This window comes from Lemur catta, chromosome 16, assembly GCF_020740605.2.
Source record: "Lemur catta isolate mLemCat1 chromosome 16, mLemCat1.pri, whole genome shotgun sequence".
In the NCBI taxonomy this organism is placed as follows: domain Eukaryota; kingdom Metazoa; phylum Chordata; class Mammalia; order Primates; family Lemuridae; genus Lemur; species Lemur catta.
The window spans coordinates 38,599,301-38,621,252 of NC_059143.1; the positions used below are offsets into that span (position 1 = coordinate 38,599,301).

Below are 21,952 nucleotides of genomic sequence, written 5' to 3' on the forward strand. Positions count from 1 at the left end.
AGCTGGGAAAACTGTGTGATTTGCCTATACCGTTTTCCTTTCCCTTTTGCAATTCTCCTATTACATCCTTCTGAGGTTCAGTTCATTGCCTACATGGTTGTTTCTTATAAGATCACATCCTGGGCTTGCTTTGCAATGTCCACCATCCAGCGATTGCTCTTCAGCCAACTTCCTAGGAATCTGTTTTTGCACAGAGAGACATGGGGTATACAGGCAGAAATGAGCTTCTGACAAATTCCGTGAATATCCTTTCTTGGTTTTCTGGCTGCTTTTTGCAAAAGGCTAAATCTAGGGAACTTCTCTTTGGATTGCCTCTATTCTCTGCCCTTCGGCTAATTTGAGAATTAAAAAGGGGCACATAAGGTCTGACTTTGAAGGGATGTAACCTTCAGGCTTTAATTTGGCGCAAACAAAGCATTTCCAGCAGCCCTCCTCTGGTGGTTGCAGAGTATTACCACGCTGCTGAATATTTAAAAGCAAGGCATGTTTCCAGCCCGATGGTCTGTCCCCCAATTGATAAGTCTCTTTTTATTAAATGAACTTTAATTACTTAATAATTAGACCTTCCATAGGAGAAGATGTGGATCCTGATAGTCTGCCAACAAGGCTAAGGGGCAAATCAGAAGAATGTGCCATTTTCAGATTAGAATTTAAAAGACGAAAGAGGCCCATTCTGGGGGGGTGTGGGTGAAGGAGAGGCCTCCCTAGAGGACTGGAGTCTTGGCATAAACCTGGACTGAGAAATGCTTTATTTCTACTTTTGCTTAAAAACTAGAGGAGTCTAAAGTGAAATGAATGGGGGAGCATGTCTAAGATATTCTAACTTTCAGACTGTCTGGATCTGATGGAAAGATTTAGTCTATGTGGTGTGCGTATGCTTGGGTGGAATGGCAGGGAGGGACTATTGTTCTCCTTATTTTAATTCCGAGAGCCTAACGCTTTTCATGTCCCTACAGATTTAGCAGCTCTCCATTCATTACCATGGTGATTTTTTACCTCACTTTTTTTTTAAACATCACAAAAAGCCCAAATGAAAAATGTTTGCTCCTTTTGCTATTAACATTTCTACTGCCTGGTGACAGCAAATATTTTGGTTGTGCCTCGCATCTGAGGAAATATGTCTTGGTCTGGCAGAATGATGACTGCAGCCATTGCCCTGACAGTCCCCGTTGGGTGGGGTCCCACTCTGTCCCCAGGAACAAAGTTATCAGAGGTGTGAGAGATGGAAGGGGAGGATGGGGAAATCCCATTCAAAATATCCACTGATCCACAATTTAAACTTACGGGGCTTAGATAAAATTTTCATCAGTGCACAGCCTCTCTCTGCCCCAACCCTCGGTCTCTTTTCAAATGAAAGGCTCTGTGGGTTGACTTATGTTTATTAACCTCAGCTCTTTTTCACTTTCCTTGAAGAAATCACTGCTTTCTCGCTCTAACTCTTCATGCCTTTCTTGTAATTTCTGTCCTTCCAAGACTTCCCGATGTTTAGGGCCTGGGCTATTTGAGTAAACTGACTGTCTTAACAATAATATGTATGTTTTCATTCAACAAATAGTTGATGGTAAAGTATTTGCCATGCACCATGCTAGGTGCTTACAGTAGAGAATAAAACAGCCCTGGTTTTGGGAAACTTACAGGTTAGCCAGGAAGATAACAATTAAACAAACTCCAGTTAATTATAATTGAAATGAATACTGTGAAGGAGACCTGTAGGGACAGCTGGTTCTGTCTGGGCTCCGGGAGGCCACTTTGAGGAAATGAGAACTCTCAGACTGCACCAGTACTATTAAATCCCATGTATTCAAGCACTGTGCGACTGAAGAGCTATAAAGAGGAAAACCTTTACTCTTCCTTGCATGGATAGTTAGTAAATATTCTAGAAAACAATTTAGGTTATAGATGTTTAACAACATTTAACAACATTTAACAAAGTAACATATATAAATAGACAATCCTTTTACTGTTAAAATTACTATTACAGAATAATTTAAGGATCTTTTACAGGAATCAAAATAGGGTGAGATCCATTTATCTATGACATTCTCTTAAAGCCCATATATCTCTTGCTAACAGCACTTAATGCTTAGTCTACAACTATAATTAGGATTGTTGATACCAATACCATTTCTGATGCTAAAGCCCAGACACTTTTACTGTGTGTTAGTCACTTATAAAATTTGAATTAAAAGTGTCTTTATCATTTCTAAGATGGGATTAGGCAGAGCTCCCCTATGTGTCTAACTTTTCCGTAGTTAAAATCTTTTTTTCCTTTTCATAGTTCGTCACTAGTAGGTTCTGATCTTTGTTAGGGTGTGGAGGCACAGATAATGTATAAATCTGCAAGTTGGCTGGTGGGGACACTTTCAAGTCCAGGTATTCCTAGATTTAAAGCTACCTTGGCCTCCTGGGCCAGGCTAGGTGTGAAGGTAGGAACTTTCACTAGGATTCATTCTTGAAAACGGCCTTTCCCCAAGGCTAGCAATGAAAGCTCTCCAAAAGCACCCAAACTAGTTTGTGTATCGCTTTTTGGCCTTTCGGCTAAGATCAAGTGTAGTATCAAAATAGCTTGTGTGCTGTTTTTAATAATGTAGTACTTCTAGCTGAAGTTTGGAGGAATTCAGTTTCGGGCAGAATGAACTTACTAAAGAACCAAGTTTACTCAGTTCTGCACTGCTACTTGGGAGTTCAGGAGTGGAGAGTATCAACATATGGAAGAAACGCCTTTAGTATACTTCCTTGGAGTGAAGTAACCTTGAGCTCCTTCATTTCCCCCTGTCTAGAATTTCCCTAGAAGTTTCACACCTTAAAAGTTGAGTCAAGTTGGTGGTTGTGGAGAGAGAGAGAGAGAGAGAGAGAGACCAGGTTAGTAGTCCAGAAACAAGAGATCTGAGAAAGGGGGCAAGAACACAGACTAGAATGAGAATAAATAAGCAGAAAAGAACAGATGTAAACAGATTTCCCCACTCCCCATTAAACCAGTCTCCCATTCTTGGAAATAGGTCTTCATTCATCTGATGGAGCATATTTATCTTATCGTTTAAAAAGTGTAGATCACAGTCTCTACTCATCCTGAGTGGCAAGCATTTTCACCAATAATCACTCAAGCTCTTCCTTTGTGGGCTGTCAGGGCATCCAGGACCCAGCAGTTTTCAAATACAACAGAGACAAAGCTGTTGACATCTAACGGAAGTGCTTCTGATGCATGTATGGTTGCTATGACCATGGAGTGACTCAAAACTGTTTCAGTCTCATGAGTTCCAAATGTCGGGCAGAGCCCCGAGCACCAAAAAGAACTTAGAAGTGTGATATACAAGTGGATTTTTAATAATACCACATCCAGTATGTTTGCTTGGTACCACTTTATGAACAAAAGAGCCTAAGTTTGTAATTTGGATGGCATTTAAAGTGGAATACCTGGTAACAGTGTCAGATAATCGGGTTCATAGTGTCCTGACCAGCTCGGTGGGAACCACTTGTATACTTGATCACCAAACACAATAAAAAGACCCGTGTTATTTACAGATAGGGTCAGGTTGGAACCTGTGACCTCCCAGTCTGGAGTTTGCTGTGCCTCTTCTTCCTCATTGGCACTTCCACAACTCCAGTGTCTGTGTGTTCCTGCCAGTCTATGCAAACAGAACAGCTTACAAAATATTTCATATTAAAGGTCATCGATCTTGTTCTAGACGTTATAGGGCTTAGTTTTGTCACTTAACCAAGTCAGTCCAGACATTTGCTCTGTCCATATACAATCTTTAGTGTTTGGCAACTTAACAGTGGGAGCAAGTGAACTAGCCCAAGTTGCACAGACCTGGCTTGTGAACCTTCCCTAACATTCGGTGATTTGACAATTGTTGACATCATGAGGGTTAGTGTCAGCATCATCGAAGAGTGCAAGAATGTTTGACTTTGGAGTCAAACACTAGGGTTTGACTGCAATATTGCCCCAGTCTGTAACCCAGAAAAGATCCAGCATCATCCTTGTTTTCAATGCAGAGGGAAAAAATTCTTATTTCGGGGTGAAATTTCCTGAGCTTCTTCAACCTGGAAGGCACATTGTGATAGATGCCTGGGTATGTATTTTAAAACAAAAACAAAAACACAACCCTTTGGCCACAATTTGGAGTTTAAGATAATACTGTTACCTCCAAAACAGAGAGGTTCTTTCCCTTGGCAGGTATCAGTAAATAGACACAGCCAAGTTGGTAGTTGGTGATAGGAAGAGGATATTAATACTTGGCACAAGTCAGGATCACACTAGGGATGATTCCCAAAGCACTGTGTCATTGAACAAACTGGATGGATTGGTTTTCTAGTCAGAGGGTAATGAGAAGTGGTTGGATGGAATCCTGGGATGGTCTGGTGCCGGGAAGCATGCTGTCACTGGGTCCTGCCATGTGCTAACACTATTGCTTGCTCACATAGGATCTTGGATCCTGCTATGTGGTGTCCACTTCTTAATCCAGTCCTTGCTCCTCAGTCCAGTCTGTGCAATTAAGTTCTACCTATGGAAGCACCTTTGATTCATCTGGGTATGCTCATGTTACCCCCTTTAACCTGGGGCTCATGACAACTGAAAAACAACTCACAACTTCGTTACATAAAAGTTGATCCAGATTGGTCTGGTGCTGTTATGATACCACACAATTTGGGGAACCTCAGATTTTCCTGAGTGAAGCAAAAACTTTAGTGATTGATTTAGGATCACTGTTGTTTTGGCCATGTTTGTAATGGATTTGAGTGAAAAAAGAATAGAGGCAATAAGACCATTCCTGCTACAATTGGAGTAGATCAGCTATGGTCTAACAAGTCTGAACCAGGATTTTTCCATGAACAGGCTCTTGGTGAGCAGATAACTATTCTGCACAGGGATCTAGTTAAAATTATACCTGCATCTCCTTATGAATGAAGCTTGGGAATCACTAGTATTACACTAGAGCATTAAATGACTCTTCTGAAAACAGACTATTTCAGACTTATAGTGAGTTTGATGTTCATTACTATATGCTCATATGCATGTCTCAAAAATATAGTGCTGAGTTGATAGCCTATAACTTCTTCTTCTTTTAATACTGTTGCTGGTTTGTTACACCACCATGAGATGTAAGTGTTAAAATGTAGCACAATATTGGGAGCATTAATTTAAGCCAAATAGAGCCTTGTAAACTTAGAACTCCTTTTTTGATGTGTACCACTTCCTTTTTAGAGACAAAAAGAAAAGGCTACAAATCATGTTTATAACTTCCCACTATGACAAATAATCAAGTATTTGAAATTTCCAAACATTGCTTTGTTAACTTTTAAATAGGATGCAGTTCTGACCTCTGTTTACATAAGATCTGAAATCACCAAAGCGTACATACGGAATAAGCGTGCAGAATAGTAGCCAATTCCATTAAACCTAATTATGTTAATATGCAATCTCATGCCTTGTATATGATTCTTCCAGGTAGATGAAGTTTACATAGGAAACCAATTGTTGTGTATCAATTTGAATTACTTTCTGTATTTTTTCTGTGTTCTAAAACTTACTTGCAAGTGCATTTTTGAATATCACAGTCTGATGTCTAGTAGATATTTCAAATGTAACGAGTATAACTTAACACGTAACTATAAATCTGAATATATAAAAGTATTCAGATGTCTTACCAATTTACCAAAAATATTTTATCTATATGTATAAAATATACAACTTGTGTATATGGAAAAATTATTTCTGACTATGTTTCCTTAAGTACAAAATAAAACGCTAGAGATGAAGACCAAAAAGAAAACTATTAAGTAAAAGAAGAAGAAATTTGTTTGGACCCATTGCCCCACCCAAGCTTCACAACATCTACCACTACTTCTTGGATTTGTTTTGTGTAGTATATATAAACCATTCTCTGTCTAAGTGTATGTTTCAAATCCATACCCAAGCCGATCAGCAGTAGATTAATGTACTTCTTCTTCTTTTGAATAGACTCAAAATTACACACTTCAAACAGCCTGGAAATTGGACTCGGAGAGATGAGCCAGGGCACAAGTTAACTGATTCCTTTTGCTCTTCACCCACTGGTAGATCCAGCGCAGTTACAGATTAGTTCTTGTGATAACTAAAGGAGAATGATGGAATTAGGCAAGTGGCTGGCGCCCCCTATAGATGCATTTGTAGTGTTGACCCGGGTAGCTTTATAGATCCAGATTCCAGAGCCTTAGCTTTAGGAATCAGATGAGTAATTTTAGTACTTACATGTTATGGGATAAATTTCAATTGATACATTAATGTTTGCATCAATATTAATGTTTCTACATGGTCTAGCATTAATCATTCTTATCAAAGAACAAATTTAATATTGCATCTCTAGGATTGGAGATCTGTTTATGTGGGGATAGCTGTAAGTGATATCCTTTAGCAGCTTATACCTATGTAACTTCATATTTTGTGGATTCAATTCTTTTGTAGCTCAAAAACTCTAATGTCTGAAAGAGACATGAAATTCCACCTTCACTTAGGGAAGGAGACTTCTGTGTAGCATTTCTTATTGTCTCTCATATTATGATGTTTGACCCAGGCCATTTTGCCTTTGCCCTTTGTCCCGGCAAAATCTTTATCAAATCATAGGGGAAATTAGGATTATGAGAATTAATAGGGCTAAATTAAAACTAACAGTGGTTAAAACTGAGCTCAGTAGAATTTGTTATTGGCTCTAAATATTAACGGAAAAATCAAAACTTCTTGACAAAATTTAACCCTGGACCTGGGAAATGTTGACTTAATTAAAATAACTCTATAAAATTAAAATCTTAGTAACATAAAATACGATCAGTAAAACTTGACATGAACCCCAAACTGATGAATGAGTCAGATTTTACTGTGAAATGTACATACAATAATTCCAGTATGATTAAAATGAAAATAGAAATACCAGAATGTAAATGTGATGAGTAGAGCATATGAATAAAGAATTAAAATTATTTAGTTGAATTAGCTCTAGAAAATAAAATTGTCAACTACCTATCAATGATAGCATAATTCATACAAATGTTTCTTTGCAATCATTTAAAAAACAAAACAAATGGTTTCCATGGTCAGGATCACAATTATCCAGTTTTTTATAAAAGAGGGTTCAAGAGAGCAGAATCAAAATATCTTCTACCCCTCTCGTGTACAATATCATGGTAGACAAGGCTTCTCTCTCATGAGGGTTACACTTAGTAATGGCCAGCTTATTTTTGTTTCTTTTTTCCCTGTGTTTACTTAATTATTTACAAGAATATGTCATTTTCAAGTTACTTCATATGGATATCATAGTGGCCATGTGAATTAGCTATTATTCTACTTTATAGGCCAAAGAAATACAAGTTACCAAAGGACTCATACATAGTAGGTGGCCCAACCAGACTAGAAACAGAAACTATTCTAATTCCAACCTTAGGACTTTTTCACTACACCACAACCATGCCTGGCAAATGCTGATGAACACGTACTTATGTATAAAAGATTGTTCTTTGTTACTATAATTGGTAGTTAATACCACCCGTCCTTCTTGAAACTGATATAGGTTATGCAGTATGACCAGTCCCTCATGAATTGCCATGACTTCATAATCCTTTGCCCAAAGTTGGGTAACAGGAATTCTACCCATTAGGACAAGGATCCAGGAGAACAAGTTCCCATTTGCAGGATTGCTACAGAAAAACCATGGGACCTTGAGTGTGGAATTTCACTTCTTTGAGCCTCAGTTTCCTCATCTGTACTATTAGGATGATCCTATCTCCTCTGTTTGTTTTTCCAGTAGTTTTATTAACCAATACCAACAAAGCAGCAAGCTTCTTAGAGATGAGTGTCAAGATCTTCATCATTTTTATCCACATAACCTACTGTAGCACCAGACAATGTGATAAAAAGGAATTAGCAAGTAAGAAAAGATTGGAGAAAATACCTTGTAGAATGGAATTTCTATAAAGACTATAAGGTGTGATTATTTTTATTGGAAACTATTACGCTTCATCGGAAAGACTTACCTATCCTTCCTCCTTTGTTTTTCTCCTAGGACCACTGAGGTTCCTTTCCCAGACAGACTCTGTCACAGCCTTCATGGGAGACACAGTGCTACTCAAGTGCGAAGTCATTGGGGAGCCCATGCCAACAATACACTGGCAGAAGAACCAGCAAGACCTGACTCCCACCCCTGGCGACTCCCGAGTGGTGATCTTGCCCTCCGGAGCATTGCAGATCAGCCGACTTCAACCAGGGGACATGGGAATTTATCGCTGCTCGGCTAGGAATCCCGCCAGCTCAAGAATAGGAAATGAAGCAGAAGTCAGGATATTATCAGGTATTGCAGTCGTCTTTATTCTCTTCAGAATGATATTCTCTGGGATAGTTTGAACATTATTTTTTTCTTTAACTAATATTTGTAATTGTTGTAAGTTCCGTATTGTTCATTGGGATTTGTTTTCTATTATTTTTCTTTCTTGCTGGGCATTAGATGAGGGTGTGCCAAAGCTGTTCCTATTTTTCCACGTCTTGTCATTGAAGTTTCCGGATAAAGAGTTACCTCACCTTAAATTTGTACTGATTTATTCATTCTTAATATTTAGTGAGTGCTTCTTTGTACAAGGCTCATTGTGAAGCATTTCTTATGCATTATTTCATTTTCTTCTAATAACACTCTAAGAGGTAGTTATTATTATCCCCATTTTTAAAGAATGAAGGATTAGTAAAGTTAAGAATCTTCCCAGCCGGGTGTGGTGGCACATACCTGTAATCCCAGTGACTTGTGAGGCTCAGGCAGGAGGATTGCTTGAAATCAGGAGTTGAAGACCAGCCTGGGCAACACAGTGAGACCCTATCTCTACAAAAAATAAAAAAATAAAAGAATAGCTGGGCATGGTGGCACACAACAGTAGGCCCAGTTATTCTGGAGGCTGAGGCAGGAGGAGGGTTGCTTGAGCTCTGGGTGAACACAGACATACAGGTAATTACAATAAATACTTATTATGATTTGTATTATGATTAATATTATGATAAGGAAAGTTGTTTCTCTTCATCTTTTTCTTTCTCTTTGGCAAATCTCGAAGACTCTGATTTCACTGTCCTCTCCTAAGCAGAAATTGGATTGGATGGATGTTCCCTAAGATGTCTTTTCTTCTAATAACTGCTACTATTGGATATCTATGTAATATCTAAGTCTCAATTGTTAAGGCTTACTTAGACTCTCTTGTGAGTAATTGGGACCGATTGCTTATCAAAGCCTGGTTGGCTCCTGTCTCTTCACTCTTACTGTGAGTAGTTATCACAAGTACTTCATTCAGCTCTGCAGACAGTAACGTTCCTAACTCATTCTAAAAGCAAACTGGCAATTTGATGGAGTTTCCAGGTGCTTTAATAAGGATGCCTCTAAAATCTCTTTTGTGTATTCTCTCCTCCGTTAGTCACAGGGATACTGACTTAAATGTGTCAGTAACCACAGGCAACACTGATATATTTCACCCACCAGGAAGTGACATGCAAAGGTAGCATTTATTCTGAACACATACATACGTTTTTTTAGGCATCCATTGCATTCACATGAATTTGAAATATTCATATACACATATCATTAATAATGCATCTATTCAGTGTATCACATAGGAAGCCAAAGTACGCCACATAGAAAATTGGCAAGAATATGTTTGATTATCTTCATATGACAGAGAGGTCTCTTTTCCAGTGGTATTAAGGAATCAAGCTGGACTAATCAAGTATTAAATCTGAAATGGAGCATCTTGAAAGGCAGAGAAACATAATCATCAAGTTGCCATTTATGTTTATTTGTTCACCTTATAAAACATGTGCATTGTAATCCATGGAGATTTATCTAAAATCAAATTTCGTATTGTTCATTTGGCGTAAATTGAGAATATATTGTACCATGGAAGTGTGTGGGCATTTCTTACTTGAATGGAAACTATTTTTTTTTTTTTTTTTACAAAGACATTACATCTATTGAGGACTTCTACCTGAGTTTCATGAATTCAAATACAAACTTCATAAAGGAGTGATGAGCTGAGGTAATACACACACATACAGGTTATTGTCATACTTGATTAAGCCTGTCTCATATTCTATTGACGACCTAAAGGACCTGCTGAAGGAAGATGTGTTGGCCCCATTTGTCTTAAAGTTTGTAAGTTAGTTGATAGGTCAAATACACAGATCCACAATAAATACAAGAGTGAGAGAATAAAGGAATGAATGAATGGTAAATCCTAACTTCTGTTAGTTACCACTTACCATTCTCTGATTTTTAAAATCATGCTAATCGTTTCTGAATTGATTTCTACTTTCTGTAAGTACCATTTTGAGGCAGTCATAAATTAAATACATATATTACCTATTCTCTATCCTAACTCTAATTGGGAAAGATAGAGTTAATTAAAATGGAAACTCATCACATCATTAGCATGACTTAGGAACATTAAAAATTGTATCAGAGTGGTTAGAACTCTGAAAGATATATATTTTTCCATATTCACTAAAGTACCATGTTGACTGATAAAATTATTTCTTGCTTTAGTTTGAAACATAAATGCTAATGTGATGTTTTGCAACTTTTTCCAGCACTTGTGTATATCACAATTCATCCAGAGAGTGTTTGAATTTCTACATATGTGTTTATAGCAAGTTATCAAGTTCTAAATAATAATTAATTTAGTGTACTTATTCAATTCTATGTAAAACATATTTCAAGTCATCCCTTTTATATATCAGGTGCATAATATCACCAATTAGCAGATAAATAAAATTTATATTTTTAGCAAACAGTAGTTAGAGAGTACTGTCTCTCATCATTTTCAATTTATCATTAAATAAATATTTATTCAATGAACTTTTGAATGAATCATATACTTGGCATCTTATTGGTTGCCAGGAATGAAATGTTGGAAGTTTATGCTCTCAAATAGCTTATAGTCCGGTGAAGGAAATAGATAAAGCAAATAGGTTTATCTACTTGCTTTAAGAAATAAGAAAACAGAGTACTATTGCCCTGCATAAAAGAGAAATACCAATGCGCCAATCTAGAAGAACAAGTAGTAGGGAGGCAAAGGGAAGTATATACCAGGAAATAAGAGCAGTGTGAACAAAGAATATAGAGAGATCAAATGCTTTTCAGGGGAACTGCATATATTCTGTTTGGCTCATAGGGCACAGGAAATGACAGAGGGGGACAAGCTGGAAGGAAGAGAGGTAAACTGGGTAGGAAGACAAGGTGGAATACCATGGCATTAATTGTGGGGAGAATTAACTAACAGCTGTTGCTAAGGCTGTATCAGAAGGCATTCAGAAATGAAGATGGTTGGGGAGATATTGAGAACAGGTCTTGGAAACAGATCAGATGTGGCTTACGAGGGAAGACATGAAATCCAGGCCCCGACAAAAGCCAGTTAGTGGCACTTTTCACTAACACTGGCAGTGGAAAAGGGGTGTTATTGTGTTTAAAATAAATTACAGATTTTTAAAAGAGATTTTTCTGTAACATTTTATCTTTCCAGATTAAAAGAATTATTGTTTCATTCATAAGTAGGAAAATTAGTAAGTAATTGTAACTAATTAGTAACTGTTGAATATTTTAAGACAAATTGAATTTTTAATTTTGAGAAGTTATACATTGTAAACAGAGTGAGCTAGTAGTAAACTGTTACGAAGGATTTTTTTTTTTTTTGAAATATCAATAACAAACACTAAGTAAGAGGTGAGATGTTTTAAAATGTCATATCAGATGTGATGGAGAATATATGATGGATTGAAGGGGAATTGTGGTTGTCAGGTTCACTTCATCCATGTCTCATCACATCTGAGTGCCAAGCAGGAGACTGAATTGCAGAATTATAAATCTGCTTGGGGTCCTAGGTTGACTAAAATAACTAGCCCATGCACTTCGTTTTCTGATTTTAGTTTTCTTAATGGCCTTATTGAATTGATCAATTGGCAATTCAATCTGTTGTTCATTCATTAACTATAATTTGATGACTCTGGGCCCTGTATAGATCTAAACTAAATATCTATATAATTAGAAGCATTGGCTTTTAATGAAAGACATCGGTCTAAAGCATATTTTGGATGATTTTTCTCTGTAATTGTTACTTTTGTCGAAATAACAGAAACCATCTCAAAATTCATTTTGTTTAAAAGGAAAAATTCTGTTTTTAGTTTGGAAATCAATAGTTTGAGACTTTCATTCATCACTAAGAGTTTATTACTAACTCCATGATGCATTAAACATTTTAGTTTTATTAAGTGTTACTTGTATTTCAAAATAAATGCTACTATAATCTATTTTTGTAATTTCTACAGGATAATGACCTACAGGGGATAACAAAGAGATACATTCTTTGCTTTTTAAAGTTATTATCAAGTTAGGTAGTTAATTCATGTAGCCGTGTGACTAACATAAGGCAGGGAAGGGTAAATTCAGGTAAATATAACTAGTTCAAATGAATGCAAACAAAGAATAAATCAATTCTAGGTGGAAAATTTGGAGTCTTTATAGATAATTACTTTTCCAAGAGGAGAATTGGTTGTAGAATGATTCCAGTAGATGATAAATCTGAAATGAGAAGTTGAACTCACTGGAATGGAGAGTTTGGAATCCCATGACTAGGAATTTAGACTCTGTTCTACTTAACCTTACTGATGGTTGGGAGTCCTTGAATGTTTTTGAGCAATGGATAGTATTACATAAAAAAGTGCTATTATTGGGGACATCAACAAAGCTGAGGGTTTCAAGATGAAAATCAAGATAATAGGGGAACCCATCACGTTTTTCTTGCCATGCCTATTACTCTGAAGTGACCAATGATTTCTTTCTCACCACATTCACTAGTATTTTTTTCTATTTTTATCCTTGACCTTGAGTTATGTTAGATATTATGCTACATATTATATTATTATAGATATATATTAATACATAACATACACTAAATATAATATTATATGTAACATTATAATCTCCTCTTAGCTGCCATTCCCTGAAAGATTACTCTTTTCCATAAAGTCAAAGACAAAACTGATATACTTGGGATTGTCTTACACAGAGAGGCATGAATATTTTTTGGAAAGGAGAGACGTTGTCATTATGTCTATTATGTCCAACATGGGATTGATTTTGCATTTACTTGAAATACGGCATTTTGCAGCCCTGGGTGGGTAGACTGAAGGGTCAGGCAATCTTTTGTGACCCCTCCCATATAAATAAGAAGACTTCTCTAAGGGTGTGTGAAAGCCAAACTTATAACCTATGAAGCAAAAGTCACAAAAAATAGTGACAGTATCTATAGAGCTTGCTTCCTTCTTCAGTCTTGTTTGACATCGATTTATTTTTGGAGCATAAAAAAGGATATTTAGTCAAAAATTATGAGCATATCTTCATTGATTCAACATTGCCTATATAGGAAATAATCCAAATATTTTGATACTGATTATCAAAAACAGGAGCCAGAGTCAAAAACTCATTACTTCTCTGGAAAGTTTTAAATACTGCTTTATGCATACATATAAATTACAAACAATTTTGGATTCTCTAAACTAACTTTGACACCTCATAATGGCAACATTTGTTTTCTGGGATTCTACTGTCAGCTGCAATATTTAAAAAAAATTAAAAATGAGAAAAAAACACTTTTTTCAGACTTGCTACAAAAATGAAGCTGATAGACTCAAAATTTGCTTGTGAGACAGAAGGGCTATAGCCATACGCCCAGTGATAAGAATAGATACTCTCCTTTCGTCTGCCAAACTCTAACTGCAAATAGCAATGTGTGTGTGTACATGGAGAAAGAAAGAGGAAATATGAACAGATGTAGGTATATTTGCAGATAGGGAATGTCATTTTTAGTACCAAATGGGTGTAAATAGGAAGAAAAATAATAGAATTGTAGCGTGGTGAATAATAGCTCCTGAGAAATGGCTTCCTTTTCCACGTCCAAAGTTCCTTGGCTTACAGCCAAACGGAATTTTTCATTTTTTTTTTATTAAATAAATTCTGATTCCTGTCATCAGTTTGGATTAGGCTGTTTTTTCAATAAAAATCATTCACAAAGTTAGAAGGAGTTTCATGGAATTTTTAACTCATGGCACATATTACAGTGCCTACTGGTATTTGAAGACACATGGTACCTGCTGAATTGCCTAAAATATAAGTAGATGGGGGATGGTGTTAGCTTGAAATTGAGGGTGCAGACAACAGAGCAAACTAGCTCTGTGAAGTTAAATTAATTTGTAAGTCTTATGCCTGGGAAGAAATCAAAGAGACTACCCTAGGTAGCCTGCAGTGCCCTTTCATTTCCAATTGGAAAAATGTTTAATATTCCACTGAGGAAAGAATTTAATAAAGACAACCAAGGAGTACACAATGAGAAAAAAGGTCTTTGTATTCAGAAAGCATAAAAATTAAAAGCAACTACTGGTTATTTTGAGGAAGACAGTTATTAGGTTGTGAAAACAGCTGTTTTTTTCTTGCTGTGACACAGATGTCAACAGTCCATAATTTAATTTCTGTATGCCTCAGTTAGTCTTTAGATTCAGTGCTGCTTAGTACTGAGGTTCACAAATTTAGTGCTGAGGTTCCTAAATCATAGTTTAGGAGAATGGCCCCATTACAAGAAGGTTGTCATCATCACAGGGTAAGCATGCAGTCCACGCTACTTGGGATAGTCCAAGTCACACCCAGGGTCCTAAAATAAGTATTCAGAGCATTTCCTTTCAGTCTAAAAAGTATCCTAGGTTGGATAATTTATACACTCAACCTAGTCATCTACCATAAGGGAAGACAAAATTATGTGGCCCTCCAAAGCATTTGGGGCCATCTGTGAATGAGGAGAGTGAAATCTAGCCCCCAGCCGGCTTCATAGATTCAATTAATTTGATCATTGTAATGTCTAATAATTTCTTTTTAAAAAACAAAAAGCATGTGAAAAGGAAATATTCTTCTCCAATTTCACTAGTATACCTTCCCCATGCCTCTTTAGGGCACAGGGCCTTATGATAGTTGTTTGTTTTTGAATATGTTAACTATAGGTAAATGTATTAGGTTGTATGATCCAAGATGTACCTTGACTTTGAATAAATTATTGCTGAAAGATAGTGTTTGAACATAGTTAAGTTTTCTGCTACCTCCCAATTTGGAAAGAAGAGAAGGAGGAGGAGGAGGAAGTAAAGGAGGGAGAAGGGGATGGGAAGAAAGAAGAAATATATTGAATTTATCGATTTCTACTTGAAAGATGCAAAACTATTTCTATGTTGAGAGGAAATGGGCTTCTTGAGTATTTCAGAAGAATGACTCATTTGTTGAGACTGTGTCTGTATCAGTTCTCAAAATATAGTCCATGGACTTTTGGGATTTTTTGAGATACTTTCAGGGGATCTGTGAAGTCAAACTTACTTTAATAATAATACTAATATAGCTTGTGTTTTTCACCGTGTTGACTTAAAGTGTTCTTGATGAAACTGTGAAAATTATTAATTTTATTAAGACTCAATCATTAAGTACATATCTTTTTAGTATTCTGAATGTGAAAATAGAAAATACACATGAAGAAAATCAAAGTACAATAGGTTTTGCACAGTAAACATTTCTGTGGTCATTTGAGTTTCTAGCTGAACTAGTTACCATCCTTCCCCACCACTCCCACCATGGAACACCATTTTTGCTAGAAAGAACAATCAAGAGCAAAACTATAGTTATTCAGACTTGGGTACTTGTTAGAAATTTTCTCAAAAATGGATGAAGTAAGCCAATCATTTCAAGGAAAATAATATTTGCTGCCAAGGCAAGGATGAAATTCAAGTTCTTAAATTAAAATTAGAAATTTACAAAGTCTGTATCTGCAACCCGAAGCTTGACAGCTTCTAAACTTTTTAAAAGACCTTTCTGATAGGATTGGTGGTGATAGTAACCAGTGAGACTTTTTGATACTCTGTTAATGTGTCAACATTTGGAAGATCTGTCTAATGCAATGTATCATTTCAAATGACCAGTGACTGATGTGACAAAATCATGCATGGGTAAAAGATCTATTTGAAGTACAAGAGAGATCAATGGGTATTCATATAATGTAGCACGGGATGTTTATCGGTAAGTTGTCGGCTTCCACGGTACAACTAATTTTCAAGAAACTTCTTACTGAGTTTTGGTATAGTGTTCAAGGATAATATCTACAATTATTTGAGAAGGCTGTCAAACTATGCCTCCCTTTTCCAATTAGGTATCTGTTTGAGGTCAGATATGGTTTTTTTTAGTTGAATTACATGAAAACAATCAGAACAATGTGAATGCAGAAAGTAACAATAACAATCTAGGTTTTTTTTTTTTAATTATTATTAAACCACTCATGAAAACCTCTCCTTTTATAAAGGAGAAATTTACAAAATGAAAAGAATGACTATTCTCACTAATATTTTTATTTTGGAAAATACATTTTTTGAAAGAAATATCTTTGGTAAAAATGTGAATAAACAATAAATATATTTTTTAAAATATGTGTTTTGATTTTTACTACGGAAAATATTTATAGCTATAACCTGCATGAACAAAAGCTCTTTGGTGTCGTTAATAATTTGTAAGGGTAAAGATGGTTCCTGAGACCCAACAGTTTGAAATCCTCTATCTATATTATTTTTCTTTTTCCTAATGATTATAGATCAGTCCTCTCCAACTTAGATAAACATTAAGCTAAAGTAGGCCAAAATTTCCATTTAAAACCAGTTAAGAAGAAAGAAAGAAAGGAAAGAATAGCAGAGGCAACATATTGCCATATGGTGGTTCTACGCATTAAGGCAATCTGTGTAGTCTGAGATCAGTATCACTATAATGACTGTTTTCTCCTTTATTTACATACTATCCTTTTGCTCTCTGGGAGGATTAGCTGTACTGACACCAGGATAACAAACAGACTGGGTCAAATAAGCAGGCAAACATTTTCTTTCCAATAGGGAAACACAAAACTGGGTTTTAGTTTGGGCAAATCTTGACTTCTTTTAATCAATTTAGAAAAACAGCTGCATATTTTTATGCATTCACTTCCATGAGCATCACATTAAAGAGATCTGTTTTTGTAGTTTTTAATACCAAAATTTGACATTAGGAAAACCACTTTTTGTTGGTTTGATTGTAAATACATTGCCAGATATCTTTTCAAGGATTCACACTTGTATTTTCCTCCCAGTTTTATTTTAAAATGTTATACATATATATTGAATAAAAGTATATGAAATGTATATACAGTTTAAAGAATAAAAGGAAAATGACTGTGTGTGAACCCATCACCCAGTTTATGAAATAGAACATTACAAACATTGTATTCTGATGCCCTTTCCTGTAATTGTACTAGGCTCATTTAATTCCTGGAAAAATATCTTCATGTTCTATTAGGATCTGAATAGTAAGTGCCCATATAGTGAGAACACAAGTGTTTTCTTACCAGTAATTACTAATTCCATCACAGTTCTGATAAAATCAATTTAGTTAACAAGAGTCACAGCCTAGAATCTCAAGTTCATACCACCCAGAACTTTTGTCATCTATACTATTGTAGAGCTTAAAGGAAAATTTTTCATTTGCTTTTAAATGTGTGCCAAATTTAAAGTTCTAAATTATAACTTATCTAATTTTTTGTTCCATGTACAATTGTACAATTTGCAACACTATACACTTTGCAATACTAGAGTTTAGAAAATCTTTTCACTCTAAAAATACTGTATGTTGTTTAAAAACCTTTAGAAAACACAGAAAAATCCAAAGATGAAAATAAAAACTACCTATAATTCTATTTAGACACAAATCTTACACCTTTGACAAAGGTTGGTTCACAAATAATTAACCTAATTGTAAAAAACAAAATTATAAAATTCTAGGAGATAACAAAGAAAAACCTAGGTAATCCTGGGTTTGGCAGTGCATCTTTAGACATAATACTTAAAAAAAAATTATCCATGAAAGGAGAAATTGATAAATTGAACTTTACTAAAGTTAAAATATTGCATTCCGTGAAAGACAATGTTAAGAGTGAAAAAACAAACCAAAGGCTGAAAAAACATTTGCAAAACACAAATCTGATCAAGGACTTGAACCTAAAATACACTATAATCTCTTGCAACTCAATGATAAGAAAACAAACCAATAAAATACAGAAAAAAGATCTTAACAGACACCTCATCAAAGAAGACATACAAAAGTTGTCTTTGTATAAAGTAAAAAGTCTTCTTTGTATAAAGTAAGCATATAAAATGTGCACATCACATGTCATTAGGGAATTGCAACTTAAAACAAATATACATCTTTATCCACCTATTAGAGTGGCTAAAATCTAAAATATGACAACAGCAAATGCTGACAAGGTTGTGGAGTAACAGAAACTCTTATTCATTGCTGGTGGAAATGAAAAATTATACAGCCCTTGGCAGGGCTGCCACAGTTTGGCAGTTTCTTACAAAGCTAAACATAATTTTACCATATGATCTAGCAATTGCACTCTAAAGTATTTACTCAAATAAGTTAGAAAATTTATATTTAGATGGAAATCTACATTTGGATGTTTATAGCAGATTTGTTCATAATCACCTAAAACTAGAAGCCACCAAGGTGTTCTTCAATACGTGAATAGATAAATAAACTGTGGTATATCTGGATAATGGATTATTATCCAGCAATAAAAATAAATGAGCAATCAAGCCACAAAAACACATAGAAGAATCTTAAATGTATATTACTGAGTGAAAAAAGCCAGTCTGAAAAGGCTACAATACTGTATGATTTCAGTGATACGACATTCTGGAAAAGGCACAGCTATAGAAATAGTAAAATATCAGTGGAGTTTGAGGTAGGGGTAACGTGAGAGAAATGAATAGGTAAAGCTTGGGATTTTTAAGGTGGTGAAATTATTCTATATTGTACTGTAATGTGGATACATAACATTAATTTGTCAAAACCTATAAAGTTATAAAAAAACAGTTAACCTTCACGTAAACTATGGTCTTTAGTTAATAATTATAAATATTAGTTTATTAATTATCACAAATATACCACATTAATGTAAGATGTTTAGAACAGGGGAAACTGCATCACAGGAGGTGGAGACCTGATATATGGGAACTCTCTGAACTATCTTTTCATTTTTTTTTTTTTTTTGGTAAATGAACATTAAAAAATAAAATGTTTTAAAAAATAACCTTTTTGTATTACATAATTTGATTTTCTGATAAAAGAAAGTATAGTACTTTGTGTTGAAATGTCATCCCTCTCTTGTGCAAATAAATAGCATTATATATAGGTCCCAGGTAAATTTTCTTTCAGTTGGAAGATGAAGTTAAGTAGATCTCACTGAATGTTTTTCACTGATAGTTATGGAATAGAATTGTGTACTGTATGTGTTGGATACATGTCTGCTGAGGGGCAGGTGGTTAAAGTGAAGCATTGAATGGATGGGCCTTTATCATAAAGAGAGCTATTTGTAAATGCACATTTTGGGAACTTGTCCATTTCAGGAAATTTATTTTTAAACAGCATTATCTTTCAGACCAGTTTTGTTGGATTTAAAAAGTCACTTTCAAGAAGAAAAGGAAACATACCAACAGCAATTTTCAAGTTTTGAGACATTTCTCTACAGTATTGGTATAATAAGGATTACACATTCGGAAAATGCTTTCAGCATTTTCATTGTGAAGAGTATTTATTTTTATTAATGGAACAACCAGACAGATGTGGGAAGACTGAGAAAATGTGAATTTCTCTTTGTCCACACAAAGAATACTTAAAATAACAATTACTATCCCAACTCTTAGCTTGAGAATTGGTGTTCTTTTATTACCCTATGATACACCTGTGTGTAGTTGAGTCAGACCAGGAAAGATTAAAGACAGCGTTATAATGTGTCCCAAATTGCCCCCCACCTCACTTCCTCTCTGATCACCAGCCGCCCATGTTATGGCCCAGTTGGATATAATCTCAGCAATTTTCCATTCATCCCAAGCCTAGTTTTTTAGATTCCATTGCCTCCTTTTCTTTGCATCAGGATTTTGCTCTCAATTAGCAAAATGACGAATTACAGGCTTATTCCATTTCATGCATTAGGTTGAAAACAGCCCTAATTAAACCTATCTAAGGGGTGTGGATTTTAATGGGGATCTGAAAACACAGTATCTTATCTTAAACAAATAAACTTTGAGTGATAGAATTTTAGTCAACAGATCAAATCAGAGGATATTTCCAAGGGTGGGAAAATCTTCAGTTTTATCTAACCCTAAGACTGGTGCTGGAGTGACCCCAGGCATTACGAGTGGAATTTATACAACAGGAGGAGAAGCTCTTCACTCTGAGGGGGCTTTCCTGAAAAGTGAACCCTGTGCTGTGTTCAGGACATTATGAATTGTAAAGTTTTTTGCTTATTCCACCTGATACACTTCTAGTAACTTTGGATCAAATGAGTTCTAAGGTTGAATCAAAAGGCTTCATAGGTTGTGTATAGACATGGTTTCCATTACCTGCTAGTAAAAATGAATAAGCTGGATATATAGACTAGTAAATGCATCAGATAAAGTAGGATACAGAGCACTGCATTCACCCAGATCTCAGGTCTAGGAGCAAATTCACTCTTTAGAATGTTGTTAAAAAATTAAAAATAAGCAAAAAGCTTATCCACAGCCATACTTGTTATAAAACAAATAAACTTTAGTTATACAAATGTAACTTACTTTCCAAAGAAAGCAGATATTCTCTCTCAGTACCTGAATATTCTAATCCTCAGTACCTACATACTATTGAATACAATTCTAGTATGTTTATCTTATTTCCTAAGCCACAGATGCAATAAACAAAGCAGAAGAAAGTAGAATAGATTTGAGTGGTGGGCAAAGAGAACATACCAAAAAATTTTGGATAACATTTAATTAGAAAAGTTACTGATAATACTGTCTTGTTCTCTAATACTGTTAAGTAAACAAAGCCTCTAGCCCATGAGTGACTTGTACTCTCAAGTTTATGCTCTTTGCTTTATACCAGGATGTCATCAATAGCTAAGAATATTCTAATATCATAATCCTAGAAACTGGGGATGGAAAACCTCTTTTTAGGATTTTATTCATAAGTTTCATTGGCATCTTTCTATTTTTCTTTCTTTCTGTCATCTTGTGTCTTGCGAAGGAAAAAGAAATGGTTCCAGCTATATCATTTATCTTCGCAATATTTTTTTTCATAAAATATGTGATCTTGTGTTTATTTCCCCATAGATCCAGGGCTACAGAGGCAGCTGTATTTTCTGCAAAGACCATCCAATGTAGTAGCCATTGAAGGGAAAGATGCAGTCCTTGAGTGTTGTGTTTCTGGTTATCCTCCGCCGAGCTTTACCTGGTTACGGGGAGAGGAAGTCATCCAACTCAGGTATTCTACGTTTAAGACTTTTGTGAAGTATATGCTACTGTTTATCTCTCTCTAATTTGATATAAGTACCTAGAAATACAAGACTTGTTAAATAATGATTGAATATTTTTCCACATTTTTTGGCATGATTATACTGTAGGAAAGAGATTTGGCTATGAAATGAAGGGATGGAGGAAAGAGTTGAAATCGATGAGACCAGTTCGGAAAAAATACTGAGAAAGCCAGGGTTGCTGTTGAGATGGTCCTGCCCATCTTCAGTAAAAATATTTTAGATAATGTCATCCTAAGGCACTGGTTTAAGGAGAGGATCAATTTTAAATATTCTTAGCACACACAGAGAAAAGATAACTACGTGAGGTGATGGATATGGTAATTAGTTGGATTGTGGTAATTATTTCTCAATGAATACAGATACCGAAATATGATATTATACACTGTAAATATATATATAATTTTTATTTGCCAATTATACCTCAATGAAACTGGAGGTTAAAAACAAACTGAAATTTTTTAAGTTCAAATATGTAGCATGTCATTATGGGGTGTGAGCAATT

General features: G+C 35.3%; 1 protein-coding gene across 1 annotated transcript in view; it reads left to right on the forward strand.

Annotated features, from left to right (window-relative positions):
- DCC (DCC netrin 1 receptor) overlaps positions 1-21,952 on the forward strand; it is a 987,982-nt gene that overhangs the window by 467,178 nt on the left and 498,852 nt on the right. The window contains exons 3-4 of the mRNA XM_045528069.1: positions 8,037-8,321; positions 21,248-21,398. Coding sequence (XP_045384025.1) covers positions 8,037-8,321; positions 21,248-21,398 — 436 coding nt within the window. The remainder of the gene's footprint in view (positions 1-8,036; positions 8,322-21,247; positions 21,399-21,952) is intronic.